The sequence below is a fragment of the Egretta garzetta genome, unplaced genomic scaffold (assembly GCF_000687185.1).
Source record: "Egretta garzetta isolate BGI_Z169 unplaced genomic scaffold, ASM68718v1 scaffold251, whole genome shotgun sequence".
NCBI lineage: Eukaryota > Metazoa > Chordata > Aves > Pelecaniformes > Ardeidae > Egretta > Egretta garzetta.
In genome coordinates this window covers 7,771,499-7,792,344 of record NW_009258952.1, presented here as the reverse complement: position 1 = coordinate 7,792,344, position 20,846 = coordinate 7,771,499, and the positions used below count along the sequence as shown (strand labels likewise).

General features: G+C 35.5%; 1 protein-coding gene across 13 annotated transcripts in view; it reads left to right on the top strand.

Moving 5' to 3' along the window:
* The window catches only part of CSPP1 (centrosome and spindle pole associated protein 1), a 63,587-nt gene that overhangs the window by 22,995 nt on the left and 19,746 nt on the right, over positions 1-20,846 (top strand). For 11 of the 13 annotated variants that reach the window (XM_035890068.1, XM_035890065.1, XM_035890067.1 and 8 more), the window contains 13 exons: positions 560-642; positions 2,437-2,530; positions 3,476-3,533; positions 6,507-6,679; positions 7,392-7,510; positions 9,048-9,126; positions 9,465-9,585; positions 11,469-11,616; positions 13,919-14,071; positions 16,434-16,546; positions 17,627-17,776; positions 19,006-19,149; positions 19,971-20,075. In XM_035890068.1, coding sequence (XP_035745961.1) covers positions 560-642; positions 2,437-2,530; positions 3,476-3,533; positions 6,507-6,679; positions 7,392-7,510; positions 9,048-9,126; positions 9,465-9,585; positions 11,469-11,616; positions 13,919-14,071; positions 16,434-16,546; positions 17,627-17,776; positions 19,006-19,149; positions 19,971-20,075 — 1,540 coding nt within the window. The remainder of the gene's footprint in view (positions 1-559; positions 643-2,436; positions 2,531-3,475; positions 3,534-6,506; positions 6,680-7,391; positions 7,511-9,047; positions 9,127-9,464; positions 9,586-11,468; positions 11,617-13,918; positions 14,072-16,433; positions 16,547-17,626; positions 17,777-19,005; positions 19,150-19,970; positions 20,076-20,846) is intronic. The other 2 variants (XM_035890069.1, XM_035890073.1) reach the window with 1 other exon arrangement.

Below are 20,846 nucleotides of genomic sequence, written 5' to 3'. Positions count from 1 at the left end.
ATATATTGTCTGAAATGGCTGATAGTTTTTCCTGCAGCTAGGATATAGGAAGACAAGAAAAACATGTTTCCTTTGAGAATGGCTTTTGAAGCTTGCATGCCACTTTTCTTTTTGGAACAATAGATCACCTATTCTCCAACTGAAGATTTCTAATTATTAGAATAATGTGGAATCCTTTTTTGATAGTAGTTTTAAAATTCCTTTTTTTTCCTCTTGTCTTGGTTTTGCAAGTCCTGAAGTGATCTAAGTGGATGAGGCAGAAGCTGAACACTTGTAAAGCCCTTACATAAACTTTTGAGTGGCACCGCTCAGTCTGTCAACACTGTTGAAGTGCTCAACTGAGTCAGTGTTTTTGATGACTTCAGAAACCACAGACAAATGAGAAACACCTTTTTACAAGGCAGTTTTTTCTTTTGCTTGGGATATTTCTTTGGATTTTAAGAAAGCTGTTTGTCATAAGTGTATCACATAGTGATGTAAGTGTATCTATCATGTTTCAGATAGACTGCAAGTAAATTCTAGAGTTTGATCTTTCCATTTTATTTTTTGTCTTTGCCAGGAATCAGGTACAAATTAGTTCTTCAGCTAATGAACAGGCCAAGTCTGCAGCTGAAATGCCGTATGCAACAGGCCTTGTTCTCGGTATGTATAAAAACCTAACTAATGACACTGAGTTAGCCTTTCTTTGCATATTTTATTTTTCTTTGTGAATAACTAAAAACTAGAAAAATTAGCTTTTTCTTTGTGCTAGTTGTCCCCAAGACTGGTAAACAAATATTATTTACATAGAGAAAATAAAAAAACTACGTTCCTTTTTTCCTTATTGTAACAGGGCTTTCTAATTAATTTTGAAGAACCCAAGTTGCTTCTTAGATTTCATTAACAGTTTAAGGCCCAGATACATTCTTAGATTTTTTTACAATATAAAGTATAGGAGAAATATTAACCTCTGTGCTCTTAAAGACATGACTTGGTATTGAATTTTAATTACAGAAATATGGGAAATAGTACTCTTCACAACCTTGTGCGAGAACAAATTATTCTGATCATCTCTTACTGTTTAAATGCAGCCATAAAATTTAGCAGGAAACATTATTATTGAGCGTAGTAGAGAGGAATGCTGTTGAAAGCATAGCATTCCTAGCTAAATTCAGAAAATTGCAAGGCAAGAACAAAGGAACTGTAGTAGTTTCTCAGATGGGAGTCTTTGAAGGCAAACCAGGTTTGAATTGTGGAAAAATTGACTAACAGTTGTCAGAATAATTTTTATTTATTTTTACATTTTAACTTACATGATCTTCAGTGCTATATGTGGCAGGTGAATTTTTTGGAACTGTTTGAAGGCAACATTAAAACAGTGGTGTTGTAATGATCAGTCTCTCTGATGTGTTCAGTCATCTCATTTGTAGTAACTTGAGTATACAAAGTTGTGAATTTGTATTCCTAGCAGTCCTGGTTAGGAGTAGAATATTGTTAACTATGTTGTATAAAGTTTAAGTAAATTAAAACTTGAAATTTTTGGAAATGAGAAGTGAGTTCAGACTCACAAACCATGAGGTTATCTTGAACATTTTGGTCACTTTACAGTTCCAGCAAAATAATTGAATAAAAAATTCAGGCTGTCATGCATTTGTTGTTCTGGGGTTTTTTGGGGGGGAGGAGGTTGTTTTAGTTTCTTTGCAGCTTCCTTCACTTTATTGTTTGCTGGAGATCCACAGTGAATTTGTGTATGGAAATATGTTAGGAGTCCTTGTGTCTGACAGTCATACTATATAGAAAGTGGTGATGATGTTTTTTTTGTTTTATTTTTAAAATAATAGAAGACTCCACGCTTATTGTGGGGGAGCTACCACAAGTTGAAAGCTTTTTTGAGCGCCTTAAAATGTGAGATGTTATCACTGTTCCCTTTTGCATCTACATATCTGCCAATACTTTGCTAATTCTTAGTAGTCATGGGAACCATCCTAAAAGTGGAGCAATTAGCTTTCCTCCCGGTGGGTTTGACTCTCCTCAGTTTTAGCTTTCATTTTTATCCAGAGCAGTGCCTCATAATTTTGGAGTGTCATAGTGTATCTTCCTTAGCTTTCCTAATGGGAAAAAAAATATAAAATATAAGTAACTTATAGTTGCTGTTGTATCACATAGCTTTGAAATTTATAGCTTCCTGACTATACAAACCCAGGCAAACTAGGAAAACAATAGTAATAATGAAAATTTTAGCAGTTTGGATCATCATACTCCAAACAAATGGCGTATTAAAACTAGATACTTTTTTTTTTTTTTTAGTCAGTAAATGTCCAGTGTTCTTATGCACATTCCCAGATTGTATACCCTGCTGTGTTTCGTGTTTTAAGCTGACTGAAATGTGATGGTTTTGTCCAGTACATTTTGTGTGTTTGTGAAGCGTTTATGCAAATGTGCGGTCATTTCCATTAGGTGGTCAGGACCGAGAAGTTCTCCAAAGGAAAAAAGAGAAGTACAGGCAAGAACTGATAGAACAGATGGCTGAGCAACAGCGAAATAAGAGACGGTAATGGAAAGCTACTATATTTTTAAAACATAGTGGCTGAAATTTAAAGGGATTTCATGAATTCAATGTGGTAAGGATAATTTTCATAACAAGGAATTCCAACTAGTAGGTAATATTGCATCCAAGTAAACTGATTGGCATGGGAGCTTTAGTTTTTAATAAACAAATTCACCAGTTTTCAATGGAACAAAGGAAAACCCAGATTTTTTTCATTTTTACAAAATGATTTTTAGTTTCTTCCGGGTAAAGAAGCTCTAACTGAAGTTACTTTTTTTTGCTGGTAGAGGCGTGTCTACTTACTTTGCAAAGTTGAGAATGAATCTTGTTTTGCTCTCCAATTTAGGAAAGTAACCTTTCTCTTCCAAAGCACTTGACCATCTGGCTTATGCAGAATAATAAAATACAAATTTCTTGCTTACCTATTAGTAGCTGCCTGCTAAATGATAGTATGGATACATAAAAAGACACAGTGATATTAGTGAAGGGATAAGAAATTAAAAATAAGTTACTATTGATGGTTTCACTGAACAAGCATGAGCCCTGAAATTACAATATAGCACTTATTGCTGTTGAATCATTCGTTTCAATATGTTTGTTATAAACTTCTTGCTGTAATGTGAATAAAGATTAGTTTCTAAGAAATGTCCTGAAAGGTTGTAGTAAAAAGCAATGTGATGGTTTGTCCTTCCATGGTAGTTAGATTTTTATTAAGCGGAATAGATGATAGCCAAATACTTCTTGAGAGTTCTGTTTATTTACAAATAATACATGGTATCCTTCTTCCCTGACTCCAGAAGAAATTGAGTGGAATCATATCTTCTGTTATCCCGTATTTTCAGGGTTATATTAGCTACAGGGTTGTGAGGTCTGTGCTTTGAAAGACTGAATATACTTGTTACTGCCTTCTGATTTGATCCTTTTTTTTCTTTTTTAAAACAAAAACAGTGAGAAGGAACTTGAGCTCTCAGTTGCTGCTTCTGGAGCTCGAGACCCAGAAAAGAACGTAAGGAACTTGGATTTTCTTTCACCTATATAGACTTTTTTTTGTATTACATGTACACTGTGGTTGCTCAGTCACAAAACTCTGTGTAGCTTTTGTAGAATGGTAAATGTTCTGTTTCTTTCTAATAAGGCATTAGCATAGAATAAAATAGAAGCCAAGGATGATAAGGCTGTAACTCATTACACAGGCTTTCAGCTTCAGAGGAAAATATTATCATGGAAATTATTGAACATTTTCTTTTGCTGTGTCCAAGTGGAAATTTTGTACAAGCAGTGGATAGCATGGAAAAGATATTTAATGCCCACCGGTAGCCTGTTCATGAGCACATTAGTAACGTTTCTTTGGGAATGTAAAGTATGCTGCAGAAAGTTTTTGCTCTTTTTCAGTTAAAAAAAAACCAGTTTGTTTTGCAGCTGAGTTGATCCCATTGTACCAATTTTTAATTTCAAATTATTTTTTAAACTATTAAATGTAGTGCTTAGGATTACAAGCATTTGTATAGGATTTTGTAAAAAGCAAGGTGTTTAATATTGCGTTGCTTCTAAGACTTAATGCAGAGTTACTGCTCTCTCCACTTCCTTAGTAAAATGATTATTGTACTAAAAATTCTGATTAGCATATATGAAGGAGTAGATCGTCAGCACTAGTAACATTAGTAGCAGGCTGGTTGTCACAGAACTAGTATGATTTGCCTGTGTGTTTGCTAAATGCCCGAAGCCATTGCATCTTGGGTGCAGTAGTGATCTGCTGTTGGAGATGCAGGATGGGTAACTTTCTTAAGCAAGAATAAACCAGTTATTAATTTAACAGGCTTCCAGTTTAAATTATCAACGGTGCTGTTTTTTGGGGAGGCTGCAACAAGGAAAGAAACTTGTGCTATTTCTGGAGAGTTCAGCAGAGATGAAAGGAGCGCTTATTTTCTAGAGAATGAAGATGAATGAGTAGCTGTAAGATGCTGTTAGTCAGCACGTGAGGCAGGAGACTGAGAATGCACGTAGATAATCAACCAAGCTGAATCAAAATTCTTACTCCTGAATGGGGAGGGAGAACGCTGACAAGTGATTGGGCTGCATGTTCCTGCCCTCTGCTTAAAGTGTCTGTGGTGCTTGTTTGATCCCTTTTGCAAACTGATTCAGCTTGGTTAGCTGGCAAAAATCTGAATCTTTTTTGCTGCTTTAGTTGGCCTAGAGAGGTCAGTTGGCTAATCAGGGATTCAGATGGTGAAAGGGAGAGGGGATGCAGTGTACAGCTGGGAGCCAGGCCGGAAAAGAGGTAAAACTGAGCAGAGGATGCCGGCTTTTTTGGCACAGCAGGCTGTAAGGTCAGTGTAAACAGTTTTGTCTAATCAAAGCTGACCAGGCAGAAGCGTGCTGGGCTGGAGCACTCTATATACCATACGCATCTCAGTCAGAGGCTGAAAAGTTGCCTGATGTGTAGGAACAGAATTATATCCAGAGCAAGTCCAGGGCATGTATAGTGTTTTAAAACCATTAATTTAGCTGAAACCTTTCAATTAGGTAGAATTGCTACATTCATTAAGCAGCAGTCACTGTTAGTTTTAAATTGCCTCTTGGGGAGGGATTTAATTAGGTGGATTTCTTGATTAATTACAGGTTGGTTAAATAGCAATGCCTGATTAAGAATCTATAAATGTAGACTGTTGTGTATACTGCTTGTTTGAAAGGAAACAATTGCCAGGATGAACTGAGTACCATAGTCACATCTGAAATTAGCTACAGAGCTGTGATCTGGGGTCATTTTGAAACAGTTCACATCAAACTTGTTAGTGAGAAAGGCTGTTTTAAATGTTCTCCTGCTCAAGAAACTGGATTTGAAAAGACAAGTGGAAAAAAAAAAGCCCATAGACTGCTTTATCATTTTCAATTGCTGTAGCTCATATCTAATTTCGTATTCACATCTAGAAATTTGAAGTTAAATGTTATAAACAAATATTCATGTCTGGTAGATTTTGAGAATTTTAATCTTAATGCTGTAGTTTGTGATTGGTGAGTACTAACTGTCTTGTATATGCTGTCTTGCAGCTATGTGATGAGGAGGTAAAGATTTAATACTTTGCTGAAATACTTCCTTATTGTAGGATATGTGGTTTGCTGTTAGGTATCTAATATTTAGCTGGTTGCTGGTATTACTTTCTCTGAATGCATGTTGATTGAAGTTATGCTTCAATGTTAGGACCAGTAAATTCAGAAACAAAATCTGTTATACAACGTATGATTTTTTTCTGGTCTTCTATTATATTGAGTAATTTAAACAAACAAAAATATTTATGCATAGCATCTGGTATAAGGGCTTTCTGGGTGTGATAGGATAGTTCTGAAACTGACTGACTTGCATGCCTTTGCATTACTTGCATGTTGCCTTTGACTTTTTTCTGAGGCTGCCAGTTATCAATAAACATTTGATACTTGAAAAAAACCCCACAAAATGTTGTAATTGTTGTGGTTGCAAAAGCTAATGAAATCAAAGGAACCCAAAAACCAAAATAACAATATTGCAAGGAAATGTTTATTGGAAAAAGTCTCATTGTGTGTTTTGTTTTTATTTTTACTGATTATGAGCTATTTTAGTTTTTTCGGGGTGGTGGTGGTATGTTTTAGAAACTTTTCCTATGCATAATATGATACTACTGTCAGTGTAAGAAACTGATGGCTGTACTACAGACAACTGTGTAATACTTTTTTTTTCCCTGGATAATAACTAGAACCATATACTTCCTGAAACCTGCCATTGGTTTTTGTCAATCTGCGATGAACATGCTGGATTTCCTTGTGATATTAGATTTCCAGTAATTCCTTGGGAGAAAAAAATGCAATTACTAGAAATTTGAACAGCTAGCTGGGACCCAGTGAAGTGTTTAATGCAGCCTAAAGGGAGGTTCAGAATATCTCCTGGTAATAAAAAAGTAACTGCATTTTTTCTCTTGTCTTCTATTTTTTTTTCCCACCCCTTCAGCCAAACAGATTGAAGCAGTTTGGATTGACAGCAAGAGCTTCTGAAGAAAAGGTGCCTCCTGAAAGGCCTAGGGTGGCTTTCCAAACTCCAGTGCCCGTCCCTCCAGCCTCTCCGGTGAATGAAGACTTTCACAGGGGACTAGCCAGCACTCTTGGTGAAATAGCAGCGCCCAGGTGCTTCACCATCATCTTCATTTTGCATGTTAAATAAGCTTGGTGCTAAGCACGTTATTACTACTTAGTGGATGTTTTTGTAGGATACGAGTCGTGCTGCAGAAATGACGTCCATGGCTCTAATATGGAACTGCCTTGCCAGGGTGCTTGGGCGTGGCGCATGGGGCACACATGCCAGCAGTGTCCATGTTGTTAGGAGGCTGGTATGGCATGAGTTTGGCCCCTAGTAATTAAGTATCCTCCCAGGGCTAAGCTCAGGAATGCAGTGTAGGCAAGGACAGCTTCCGCTAGGCACTGTGACTGAGACTAAACTGTTTTGGTAGAAAGAAGGAGCTTTAGGCCTGTGGCTAAAGCTGTGCTGTGCCACTTGCCCTTTGACCAGAGACTTGTTTCATTTACTGTTACTGATGTAACCAGTAAGTATCATTAACTGAACCAGTTAAAGAAGGCATGCTTGTTTTATGTTCTTTAGATCTCTGGAATAGCGTGGGTTCATGTACCACTCCCTAAGGGAAGGTTAATTTCCTACTGGGGCGTATTGTGTCTTGTTCCTGCATGGCACTAATGAGAGGTCTTGGGCTGAGCTAAATCTAGAGTTTTCCTATAATGAATTCTCTCTCCCTCTCTTTTTTTTTTCTTTCTTTCTTCTTTTGATGATCTCTCTTTTCAGTTGTAAAACAAAATGAAAAATTGTGTTCTTTTTTAATTTAAGGCTTGCACCAGTGCCACCGCCTCCACCACCAGTTTTGACAGACAACTACAGAACACCTTATGATGATGCATATTATTTTTACGGGGTTAGGAATCCTTTGGATCCCAATCTTGCATATTGTAAGTTGATGATTTTTGGTGGATTGGTTGTTAGAATGGTTCGGGTGACTGCTTTTAGTTTAGTTAAACGATGAATAATATAAAGTAGAACTAGTAACAGCAATTTAAACCCATTCCTTAGGTGTGTATTGAATGAAAAGTAGGCTTTTTTTACAATACTGGTTTTGAGTGAAGTAGTTTTCTCCAACTGCAAAAGAGTGCATGGCTTCCAGAAATCGTTCATTGCTTGAACAAGCACTGGTCTCAGCTACTTAGCCATTACTCCTCCCAGGTAATTTTCTTTATAGTTTTGATAATTAAAACATTGTTTTCTAAAATTGCTTAAATCATGTTATAATTGATTACATGTTTAGGTGTTGTTACAATTTCAGATATAATTTTAATATTTAAAAATATTTTTAAAGAAAATGTATAAAGTAATCAACCTTTTTATTTGAAAACTCCTTTTTTTATCTAGCCTTTGACTGCTTCATGGTGATTTCATGAGTGAAACAACTGTGATGTGTGTGGGGAGGGACTGAATTGTTTGATGTTTGGTTTTTTCTTTTTTCTTTTTCTTTTGCTTTTTTAGAGGGAAAACCAGAAATACTTCAAAAAAGTTTTCGTGCTACCTTCGTAGAAAAGTTAAAATAAAATAGAAAAAACCTTACAATAATAACTCTTTTCCTGGTTGATTTGAATAAAATTTGTATCTACTGGGGAATTTCAGGAATGCTAGAGATTTAAGAGCAAAAGTTTTTAGATTTTTTTTTTCCCTATCTTGAAATGTAATAGCTTATGGTTTTTTACTTTTTCTTTGTAATCTTATTTTCAGGCCACAGTTTTAACTCACACAAGTTTCGGGGTTTTTGGGGAGTTGGTTTGGTGTGGGTTGTGTTTTTTTGTGTTTTATTGTTTGTGTGGGTTTTTTCCCCTTGTATCAATATAGCCTACAGGGTAAAATGGCTTACAATTTAGAGTGTTAAAGAAACTGATATTTAAAATTCACATATGAGAGTTAGGTTGTCTTAAAGCTTGTTGTCACAAACTGGAATATTGCTAGTGCTTAAAATTTGAAAGTGTGAAATTGTTTTAGGGATGCAGCTCTTGCTGTCTTGAACACAAGCTGTAGTATGTACAGAAATTGTGGCAGAGTGCTGCAGGTCCTATTTCAGTAAGAGTGTAGGTGCCAAATGTACTGCACTTCTGTAGGAGGCAATGAGGCTTTCTTCACAACACAGGACACATTTGGGAAGCATGAAGACAAGTGTTACATTAAGCAAGCTATTTCTTTTTGTTAGTTTGTATGTTAATGAAGACATTTGCAAATTTTAAAGGGATTTAGCTGAATTTAAGAAATAGGTTTGTACCTTGGCATTGTATTTCTTGCTTTAGAGGGCACTAAGGATTAGCTAAGTTTGTTACAGAAGTTAAGAGTTCTGTTTGTAATTCTGCAGTAACAGAGTTTGAGCAGAGAGCTCTGTCCTTTTAAGTAATGGCAAATGTTTTATCTGAGCATTCAAAATTTAAAATAGTGATTTTTTTTTTTACTGTGTAGATGGTACAGGTATGATGGGGATGCAAGCCACACCTAATCTGGATCCTCCTTTAGGCCAAGCCCCAGTAGAGCAATCTGTGTAAGTATTACCTGTATTCATATTCTTTGTTTGTATTTATTAATATGCTTTTCATGTTGGGAGTATTTTGCTGACAACAGATATGCCTTTGAAATGAAGTGTGTTAAATACAACTCTTCAAACAAGATTTTCTGTCTAAACAATAATTCAGTGACTGCTATTTTTATATGGTTTTACGAAAATGTTTGAGATTGTAAACTGCCAGGCTGTGGAAAACAGCAGCTCTTAAATATTTCAGGCAGGGATTTTTATTTTTTTTTTTTTTAAATTTCTTTTTAATTCCTCCCCCTCTGGACCCTATGATGTTTCCCTTTTATATGTGTGGTTTTCTAATTCAGAAGTAACATTGGACAGAGGAATGCAGGCGACAGACAAAGAAGCATAGGAGTAGTTTCTGAAGAAAAAACAAAGCCTTCCAAAGAGGCAACATTATCATATCAACAAGAATTACAACAGCAGGTACTGAGCGAGAAAGCTTCTGATGCTTTCTTCTTTTACTTTTTAACATAAGTTGGGTGTAACTGTAGTACTCTTTCAAACATATTTGTTTAGCTTACAAGTAATAAGCTTTCTTAACTCTCCTTCCTTTCATCACTTCCTTCCTCCCGTTCCTCTGACCCTGCTTTAGCTCATCTTAGCTCTTTACGTGGACAGTAAGCTCTTCAATTTTTTTTGTCACAGGCAGAGAGAATGTTAAGACTGACAGCAAACTGACTGACATGCACTCCAGGCATGGAATTTTATATAATTATTTTCATAAACATAAGAACGTGCATCTTAAAAGCAATGAGTTGTATTGCTCTGATACTCCCATTTGAAAGACTGCTTTTGAGCATTATTGCGGTAATTATTAGGAAGACTTAATTTCAATAAGTTCTTCATGATCAGTTGGATACTAATTCAAAAGCTTCCCTAATGTTTAGTTTCCAGTGTGTTCATAGGTGGTGTCTTACCACTTTTCAGCTTTTTGAAAGACTAGTCAAATTTCTTGAGTCTCCTGTCTTCCAGTAGATGCCCTAGTGCCCTGCTCATTTTAGTGGCCTTTTGCTGCTGCACCTTGTGGGAGCTTATATTTATAAAATGAATTTAGCCATGATAAAACATGTTATCTCAGAAGATACTTTGCTAGATCCCAGTTCAGTAGCACTAACATTTTTTTATCTTATTCTTCTTTATGTATTTCTTCAGTGGAGGTAAATAATTGCTATAAAAACATTCTAGTTCTAATTATGATTGTGCATAGGCATAAATGAGAGGCTGCCAATTAAGGTCAAACTAAGAATAAAATAAACATTTAGGAATAGTGTCTGATACTGCACTTGCACTTCTCTCTAGGCATTTTCTCACTTAAGAAGTAAATTTAATCTTGCCCTATGAGAGACTGCACAATTTGACATAAAGGTCTAATAAATGTGGCACGATACAGTCTTTCAAAGTTATGCTGCTTATGGTTGAAAGCCAACACAAGTTATTCTGCTTTTTTTTCCTATAGACAACCCTGACTGACCACTTTTGTAAACAGTTAAGGGGGCTAGATGGGTCTTTGGGTTGGCTCATTATCTCTCTTACAAAATTGACTACTTGATAAAGGGACGTGTTTATTTAATGCACAGAAGAAACAAACTTAAGAAAAGTACATTAATATTTCAGCTGCATAAATAGTAGCTAATGTTTTAAAAGCTTTGAATAGAAGATGGACTTTTTAAACAGCTGTTCTCTGTATAAATGCTACATTAAGTTACTAGGAGACTTAGTTATATAAATTTAGCCTGATTTTGAAGAAAAGGAAGAATAAACCATATGAGCAGTTCTATGTTATTTGCATAAACCCTAATGTATTACTGCAGAAAACTATTTCATGAATGGTTATAGAATTGTGTGACATTCTATTCAGTCATTTATTGTTAGGAATCTTTCTTTATCTCATGTAATTTCTAGTCTTAAGGTTTGGTTAAACCAAATACACCAGGTCGAGAGAAGCAAGTGCTGTAGTGTTGTAGAATTTTGCCTGTTTAATTTTCAGGCAGTTTAAACTTTTGTATCAAAGATCCAAAGATAGGGGACTTTTGATCTACTGCAAGTGTCAGATGTGAACATTTCTGGAAGTCCTATAATGTGTATTTGTTATGTTTCTTTGTGATTATGCACAACCAGACGTGCATGTTTTGACAACAGTATTCACTGCACTGTCTGCAGTATAGGCAGTGAAATGTTTGCAATTTGCTTGATTTAGCTGGGGGGAATGGGTAATGATATCCTTCAGCTTGCTTCATGAACTTTTTATTAAAATTGTACTTAAGGTGATATTTTTATGCAACTGACTTTGGTTTGTTTGGGTTTAGATAAGAGAGAGAGAGGAACGACGCAGACAAGAGAGAGAAGAGAAGGAACGCTACGAAGCCAAGTTAGAAGCAGAAATGAGGAATTACAACCCCTGGGGCAAAGGTGGTGGTGGTGCTCCTCTCAGAGATGCAAAAGGAAATCTGATAAGTATGTTTGCCAGAATTATGAGTTTTCTTTTCAAGATTGATGTTTTCTTGCTCTCATATTCAGATATGTTATTCCTTGTTTTGTAACACTGGTAGCCCTTTATTGACAAATAGACGTGCTCGTTTCAAGCAGATACGTTCTAGGAATATTTAAGAGAGTAATTATTTTGATTTCTTTAGAATCATTTGAAGAGTACAATTTGAACAGAATGGGAAACATGGGATATGTCAACTATAAATGAAGACACAATGTAATAGTAAAGGCAGGAGGAGGAAAACAAGCTGTTAGAATACTCCGCAATACAAATGTGCTAAAGTCTGTTGTGACGACTTTTACTTAAACATTTTCCAGGAACAGGTTTTTTTAATTGTTTTTCTTTTTAAAAATAACTCTACTTGTGACATGGAAAATGGAAGTGTGTTTGAATAAATATATAAAGCTAAGTGGAATATTTAAGCTTTCTCAAAGTAACACTGCTGGTAAATGGCTATATAAATAGCAGTCAGCAGTTACGTTTTTTAAGGTTTATTTTTTTTTCTAAGTCCTGTTTTATACAAGACGGGAGTAGTGAGGTGGGAAATAGCTATGATCTGGGCAAGTTGTTCACCCACCCCTTCAGTAAATCAGGGATAGATGTAAGATCAAAACTCAAATTCTTGATCCTGGTTCCTAGTGAACCCTACAGGGATAATTTATCTAAAATAAAAATAGTGCTCAAGTAGGCCCAATTAGATTTGTATATTTCAAAATCTTGGCCTGTGCTAGCTCTCTTCATTCTTGCCTTTAACATCTGAGGGAGTGAGTCTTACAATTTTATGACTTAATTTCTAATGTGAAACAAATGGATTTTCTTGTTATTGGAAAATGATGTTGAATTCTGATGAGGTTTTTAAAATAAGTCTCCTGGTAATAAAATATGAGAATTTTCAAAGCATGAAACACTTATCGGGTAACAGTTTATATATAAATAATTAGTTTCAGTTTTATGACACCTGAGCAACATATGGCTAAATACATAGTGTAGTTTGAGAGTAAGGGGTAAAGTTTAAATGCTTTTTAAAGACTGTGTGTCCACATAATATATTTAGAAGCTTGTATTGAGGATCCAAGCTTGTGTTTATCCGCAGAGCAGATAGAGTTGTTCACACTGCCTAACTTTAGGCACTGCATTTAAGTGTCTGGCTTCTTTCTCTGGGCTTTACAATGGTGTGAGGTGAGGAAAATGTAAGTCTCATATTAGCCTGAGCTCTCCCTGTACCTGTTGAGAAGCTTATCTCTGTCTGTAAATGAGGAACCAAGAAAAAGAAGTTTCTTAGCCTGTTTTCCTGAATTACATATGTAAAGTTATTTTTCCCACAGTAGTTCAGCAGCATGATAGATAAGCTATGAGTCAAATGCCATGAAACATAACATGCTTTCTGTCATGTCTCTTTCTTATGCGGTGTGACTTGGTTTTTTATCCTCTTGAAAATGTCTGTAAATAGCTTTTGAGACTCTGATGTATGCAAAGGCTGCTTTACAGAGAGGGATGTGACTTAAAGTTCTTGGAATCTGTGTGCTTAAATGACTACAGTAATTCGTAATTATCAGAAACACTATTTGAAAAGATAGTCTGAAAACTGTAGTACTTTGTTGTTTTGAAATGAGCCCTCTAGGTATAGTATGGTAACGCTTCAAAATGAGCTGAAATTAACATCATTGGTCAGGATTTTTATGGTAACTGAGAGGTACCATGTGAATCTTGGTGAAAATGTTGGATGACAATGTTTTGCTTAGATACAGAAATCTGTACCTGGATTACTACTAAAGACATCAAGACCAAAATAAGCTTTGATGGTTCAGTTGTGCTTATTGCCCTTGATAGTAATCTAACAGAGATTCAGTACTTAAAATACAATACTAAACTCAAAAGTATTGTACAGCTTTAAGGAAATAGAAGAAGGGATGGTTTCTAAATACACGCTTGTCAACACAGACTTGTCAGCCATTTTTGTCTTTGAGCTCTTTATCTTTCCATTTCATAGCATTTTTGGGCAGGGGAGAGGGGAGGTTTGCTGTGAAGAATCATTCCTGGCAAAAGAAAACTAGCAAAATAAATCTTTTAGTCAGTGGATTCCTAGTGACTAGTATTTCACCTATAGCTTCTTTATTCTTGTCTTTGCTTAAATTTTTTGTTCCCATAGCTGGTATGCCCAGGAAGAGTGGAGTCTGCCCAAAAATCCCTGTATTCTTGAGAATCTATGGTGAACGTGCCTTTTATGAGAATAAAATTCTATAAATGGTTATTTCCCCTTTCCTTTAGCGGACTTGAATATGATGCACAAGCAAAACGAAGATGCATATCATAATCCAGAGGCAAGACTATATGAAGATAAAAGGGCTATTGTATCTGTTGACCTAAGTTTGGCCTCCCCAAGACCTGAGAACACAGAAGCATCTACAAATAAAATAGCAGGTTTTTAAGAATATTACAGCTCTAATAATTTATAGGTTTTAGTGATCAAAATTCTCTAGTTTCTTTACTCCTTTCTAGTAGTTCTGTGATAGTGTTAGTGCTCTCTACCTGCGAAGTCAGTATCATACTTCTTTCCCAAACTTCTTCGTTGCTGTCACTGTGTACACTGCAAATGTATTTTCTTATCTGTCTTTTCAGTAATGATAACTAATAACTGTTTCAGCACTGAACAGTCAGGATCAGTATATTAGTTTTCCAGGTTCAATGTTATCTAATCAAATCTTCATACATATTTGTTTTATTTTAAATGACACAGTAAAATATAACGGTATAGTAGGGGAGAAGACGGAAATAAAAGGAGGAGGAGGGTCTGCAGATGTATGATATTACAGGTTAAGATGAAATTGGTACAGTAACTAGGTTAACAAGTTCTAAAAAGTTACAGGTAAATTAGGTACATATGCAGCCCTGTGCACTGCCTTCAAGTTTTAGGGAATTTATTTTGTTTTCCTATTTAAAAACTAATGCATCTTTCTCTTGTTACGTTTTTCTGAGACATCTAAATGAAAGAGTTGTGGTACTCCAGACCTGTCCCTAGTCTGGGATGGGCAAAGGCCAGGACCGCTGGTGCTCTCCTCAGGTCAGCTTAGATGCTGCTTTTTTTTTTTCTCCTGTCTGAACTTCTGCACTTTGGTATAAAGAATTACATGGTATTTGGGGCATGGATCTACTTTGCATGATTGCAATTCAGTGCCCTGCAATTCAACACCCACTAGGTGTTAGAAGCAATTTTTTTTGTTCCTTCTGTCCCCCCTCTTGCTCTTTCTCCCTATTACAGTGTATATTTAACCATTTAGTAAGAAGTGAAACAGGCAAGGCCAATAAAGTAATAATGCAGAATAGCAAAGAGCCCCCTAGTTAGATCACTTACTTCGGGATCAGGAGGTGGTGCAGATCAGTGATAGGAACTTCATAGTGTTGTACCTTCCATTCGATTAGTCAGGCAGTAAAGTGGCTTTGTGTAGGTTTTGGTGGTTTTGTTTGGGTTTTGTTTTGGTTGTTTGTTTTTTTGTGGGTTTTTTTTTTTTTTTTTTTTTTTACACCACCCCATTAAAAGAGGAACTTGCAGGATAGTAGCTGGTACACAGGAAGTTCATTCCTTGATACCTTCCATAGTAACTTGTCTGTCTTGTGTCCATGCCTTTCAAATGGTATATAAACTTTATTCTGCTTTTGTGCATGGAATATATCCATATGAAGTAAATCCATCCTGAAAGAGCCACCTGTAAATTTAGTTATGTTTTGGAAGGATTCAAACAGTGATTCCAAGTAAGGAAAAATAAGACTAACCTCAACTTGTACTCCTTGGCATGCAAGCCCGTGCTCCTAAGGCTAGGCTATTGCAGTAAGCATGCACATATCTACAGGAATAAGTGTATGTGTTATTTCTGCTTTCATCTGACTTGGGTGGTGTATTACCATATAGGGAAATGTAAAGGGTGAATGTCAGAACAGCCACAGCTGTGTCCATCTCAGCTCAGTGGAGCTGTGGCTCTTGCGCATCCTTGCGGCACTGTCTCCTGGAGCAGATGTGATCTGAATTAAGAACATGCTGTGTCAGCTGAAAAGTTAACACAACTTACTCTACTTTTCCTTTACTTACTTCCTTTCTCCTCTGCTTCCTGAAGGGATCCTGTTCTGCAAAACCTGTTCTGTGTGGCATCTTGAGTTAATCCTCCTATCTAGATCTTTTGGGACTGTATGGTTATGATGCATTTGTAACTCAGGGCTAAAGGAGACAGGACACTTCAAACTTTGTAGTATGGAAGGCACCTTACACTGGCAGAATTCGATTTTCTGACTGCTTAGAATTTTAGTTGCCAGTTTTAGACTTTGTTTTTTGTAGCATCCGTCGCTATTTTATCTAAATATTTGTTCTGTTAAGATTTTCTGTTTTTAAAGAGTAAATAAACCTAAGGAACAGCACTACCTGTGCTAAATCAGGGTAATTGCAAGCAGTATAGTTATGAGATGTAAAATCTTTGCTATCCTAATTAACTTGCAGGTAACATTTCTAGATACTAAACTGCAGATTGGACAGTAGAATATATTACTTTTATAGGTGTTATTTTGTAAAAAGACAGCTTGCTTGGACATTATTAATTGTGCAGTTAAAACCTGACAGTATTCTAGGCAGACAATGTAAGAACTTTTAATCCTAGCTATTGTTTTCAGCTACAGCCTTGAATTATGGCTGTCATAAACCACCTTTTGAAAAAGAGTCTCAGATTCCTGCTTCTTCACTCTGACTTCCTGTCTTAAATTTGCTTTGATTTTTATCTGTAACTTCCATCCCCCTTAGGTTTTACATTTGCACAGACCTCTCCTTTTGCTCGAGGTAATGTGTTTGGTGAACCGCCATCTCCACAGCATCTTAAGCGACAGGAGTCATACAAGAATTTTCTTCGTCTACAGGTGAATGTGTTATCGTCTGGTTAAATAAATTTTAAAAAGAGGGGTTACAATCAAAGTAAATCGTCACTGCTGACTAAAGACCTTATCCGATCATAGACAATTCTGTACACAAGAGGTATACTAAGAGCTATATGCTATTGAGTCTCTCAGATTTTGCCTTACATAAGAAATACTTATAAAAGTGATGCTATTAATAGTTGGCTTCATTAGTCTAGATTCTGTCTTTTTTTTTGAAGTACAGCTCTCTAAATCCAGTATTGAGTTCTCAAACTGTGCAGTACAGAGCAAGTTTGTATACATAAATGTGTAAAGAATCAAAGATGTTTGCCCTTGGAAGTCTATGTGATACAGATGGATGTTCATCAGAATGAAATGGTGATCAGTGAGACAATAATAGTGTAGTTATTTATTGATGGGTATATAAAATGTGATTGGTCTTCTACCAGCTTTTGCCTTATGTCCATAATACTTTGCATATAATCTTATGCCACAAGAATTAACTATCACTTTAATTAAATATCAATATCAAGGAAAACCTAGATATTTTAAAAGAATATGAATGTCATATGGTAGTTTGATGTGGATCTCTTAAAAAGAAAAGGTCAAGGTTTTTTTCCATGTATAGTGCTGCCAAAAAGTATAAAGAATGGGCAGACCTTTGGCTTCAGTAAGTCAGCGCTGTGTCTAAAAATATTACAATTGTGGGAAGGAAAAAGATTATTGCTATGTCTTTTTTTAGTTTTGGTTTCCCATCTTCCATTATTTAATCAGTGAAGAAAAGTGTTATTCCAGCACATGTGGAGTAGAGTGTTAGGAAATATTCAGGTTTTATTAGTAGCATTTATAATTAGTGTTCTTACTGGAGGGTGGTTCTGTTAATAGTGGCTAAAAAGAAATAGTAAAATATCATCTCATTTTAAAGGAATTCTGAAGCTGAAGTGTAAGACTGGCCCTAGAATTTTCTCAGTTGCTCCATAAAGTCTTTGACTGTGTAAATAGGTTCTGCAAAAGTCGTAGAAGATCATGATGGCAAATGTGCTGGCTATTGACAGTTGAATACTTCTTTGCTTTATTTTCTAGATTGAAGAAAAGAGACGTAGGGAAGAGGCAGAGCGAGAAAAACTTAGAATGGAAGAAGAAAAAGAAGAAAAACGACTAGCTGAACAGAGGATGAGAATTCAAAAAGCATATCAAGATGAACAAGAAGAGAAAAGAAAGAAAGAGGAGGAGGTGTAGTATTTTGATAGCTTGACTTTTTTCCATCCTAAACTAACCCTTTGCAGTGTTTGTCATCTAGATTAAGAAGGCAAACTGAGAAGTGTCCTGTGAATTGGTCTTTGTTTTCCATTGGGTTTACATTAGCCAGAGGAGAGGTAGAAAATTGTCAGTATTAACTAGCACATTCTTCTTACTCTTTATGGTATTCTACCAGCTTGAAGTACTGTTAATTCTTCTAAGAAAACTTGTATAGTTTTATAATTGACAGTGGTGCTCTGCTTTCTAAAGAAAACTGTTTGTGAGGTCAATAAGGGCCTTTGTTAAATTGGTGAATTAAAAAAAAACAACTTTTTTTTTTTTGGTTAGCCTCTTGAATCTATCCCTCATGGAATTATTTGTATTCTGAATGTAGCTATACAGGAAGATTTCATTAAGCCTTTTTCTGAATTGGCCATGATATATCTTTGAGATAAGAATACTGCTTGTTTTGGAAGACTGCCAAGCAAGTCTAATGAATACTTTTCATGGAGGTAAACTTGTGAGTTAATTCAAACCCAAAAGCTTTATTTATCGGCTTTGGGAAATTGCATGAATTTGCATAATTCAGAATCTCATAAATAATTATAGGAAAAGGACACAAGGCCATCAGAGATGGAAAAATCTCTCAGTACCCTGCGGGTTATGAAAGATCAGTTGAGGATGTAGGACTTCAGGATTTCTAAGACAGATCACTTAGCTTATATTCTAGATTGTCTTCCCTAGGGTGAGCAAGTTAGTTGGATGAGTCTTGTCTTCTTGGATAATAGAGCTGGTCTAGTATAGAGTAAGAAGCTAACTGGTATCATCGCTTTTCACAGACACAAGACTAAAATTGAGACTGGATGATAATTTTCTCTGTGGGCTTGTGATAAGGTGGTGCATGTTTGCAGTATTTGCAGTTTTGTTTGAATCTGAATTTTTGGAAGTGACTCCTACAGTTTATCCTTAACTGGCAGCAGATCTGGGAACACAAACTGGTATTTATTGAAGTTATTAGGAATTCTGTTAAATGATGTTAGCAGAGCCAGAATTGCAGATGTTTAATATTTGCATGGCAGTTTTTAATTTGCGTGTTTGAAGTCAGCCTAATGAAATATGCTTTTCATTTCATATTAATCACTTTGATGTGTAATTTTAACTTCTCAAAGAAAAACAAAGCAAAACTTTAATAGTTTTATGTATTAATAATGTTTATGTTACAGCGAAGATTGAAAAATAAAGAAATAATTCGATTAGATGAAGAGAGGCAAAAAGAGGCAGAAAAAAGACGAAAAGAAAAAGAAGAAAAGCAAGATGAACAACTTAGACAATATTTTGAGAAAGAAAAGATGGAAGAGAAGAAGATGGTATGCTTCAGTGACTTTCTAAGATACAAACACTTCTTCCTAGCTTCTAAAAAGACCTGAATTTTAAAGAAATTGCACGATTTCTTAGACCTCTACCTTCAGTGTTGTTCCCCTCTTCGTTTATCAAGCTACAGTACACTGAGCGCACACATAGGGAACAGCTGATTGAAAAATCAGACATCCTATAGTGGAAACCTATCTTGCTGATCAAATTTGCTTTAAAAAAATGGTAGAAACAAGATAAATAAGAGCAAGCTGCACTCCATAGTTGAGTTTTATATCTGCTGTGAAGTACCATGGCCTGCTTTTGCTGAGGTCCAAATACAAATAAAAATAAAGTTATATAATTTAGAGGACTGGAGGACTGTTCATCTTTAACAGTGATGATCTTTGTAATTTAATTATTCTCCTTTGACCTGGATGATATAAGAAGTCCATCACATAGAATTCTGATGGGCAAAATCTAAGTAAAATATAGAACTGTTCCTCTTCTAGAAATTTCCACAGGTCATTTCTCTAAAATGGACAGATACAGTGGAAGTGTCTAGAGGGAAAAAAATGTATGTAACTTAGTTATAAATTTAAAAAACTACATCACAGAAAAAAGTATTACAATTATTGTAGGTAGAAAATAAAATCTCATGACATAATTTTTGCAGTAATCTTATGTGTTTAAGAGTTGAAAGAAAATTAAATAAAATAATTAAGAAAAAGCATTTTTCTGTCAAATGAAAAATATTTACAAAACTCTTCCAGTCCAAAAAAAATACTTTATTCAGAATCTTTAGGAACGTAGTTTCAGTCTTGCTTTCCTCCTGCAGTTGTCAAGGCAGCCTTCTCCTATTGTTTCTGCTCTTCAGAACAAATCAATAAGAGAAGAAGAAAGGATTCCCTCTGCTGAGAGCCATATATCTTACTATGAACAAGTATGATTTTTATAGTAAACTTCTACTGATTTATTTAAGACAGTACAGTGTATGAAATTCTACCAGGTTTTTAATATTTGCCAGTTATTACTGGAATACCACAAATAGCCGGAGACAGTCTTTATATTTGCCAGTCTTGTAGCTCTGTAAATTGAATGTTCAGTTTTACTCAAAGTATTGAAGAAGTTTTTTGGGAGGGTGTTATTTTAATTTTTTTTCTGCACGCTCATTTTCTGTAGAGATGAGCACCTCATTTTTGAGTGTACCTACTCTGTCCAGACCCTTACCAAGGGTCCAACAGTCTCGGGGTTTAGGATAAGAAAGTTTACATCTAATCTAGCAACATACTGTGTTGACTCAGAGAAGAACTTAGCTCAGGCATGAAGTTTAATGTTGTTTCCTAGCTACAGACATTATTATTTTATGGTTTTGAATGTACAAAAAGATTATAACTCCTAATACACTTCACTTTCTTCTTTGCATCACAAATGAGTTACAGTAGTGGTCCCAAGACCAATCATGTCTTTCATTTGATTTAATCTTCCCTGGGACAATTTTTGTTGCTGTTGTTAATAAATTTCTCCTGTGAAGAGTAGATTAAATAATTGTCTATGATACTTGAATCTCAGGCTACTCTTCTGACTTCATTGGAAATGTTTTTTTTTATCAACTATCTGTATGAACTGGGCTAAATTTAAAAAATGAATTTGCCATGAAAATGGTAATTTGGCAAAATACTTCATAGTGCAGTTTTAGAAAATGTTTTAAGTA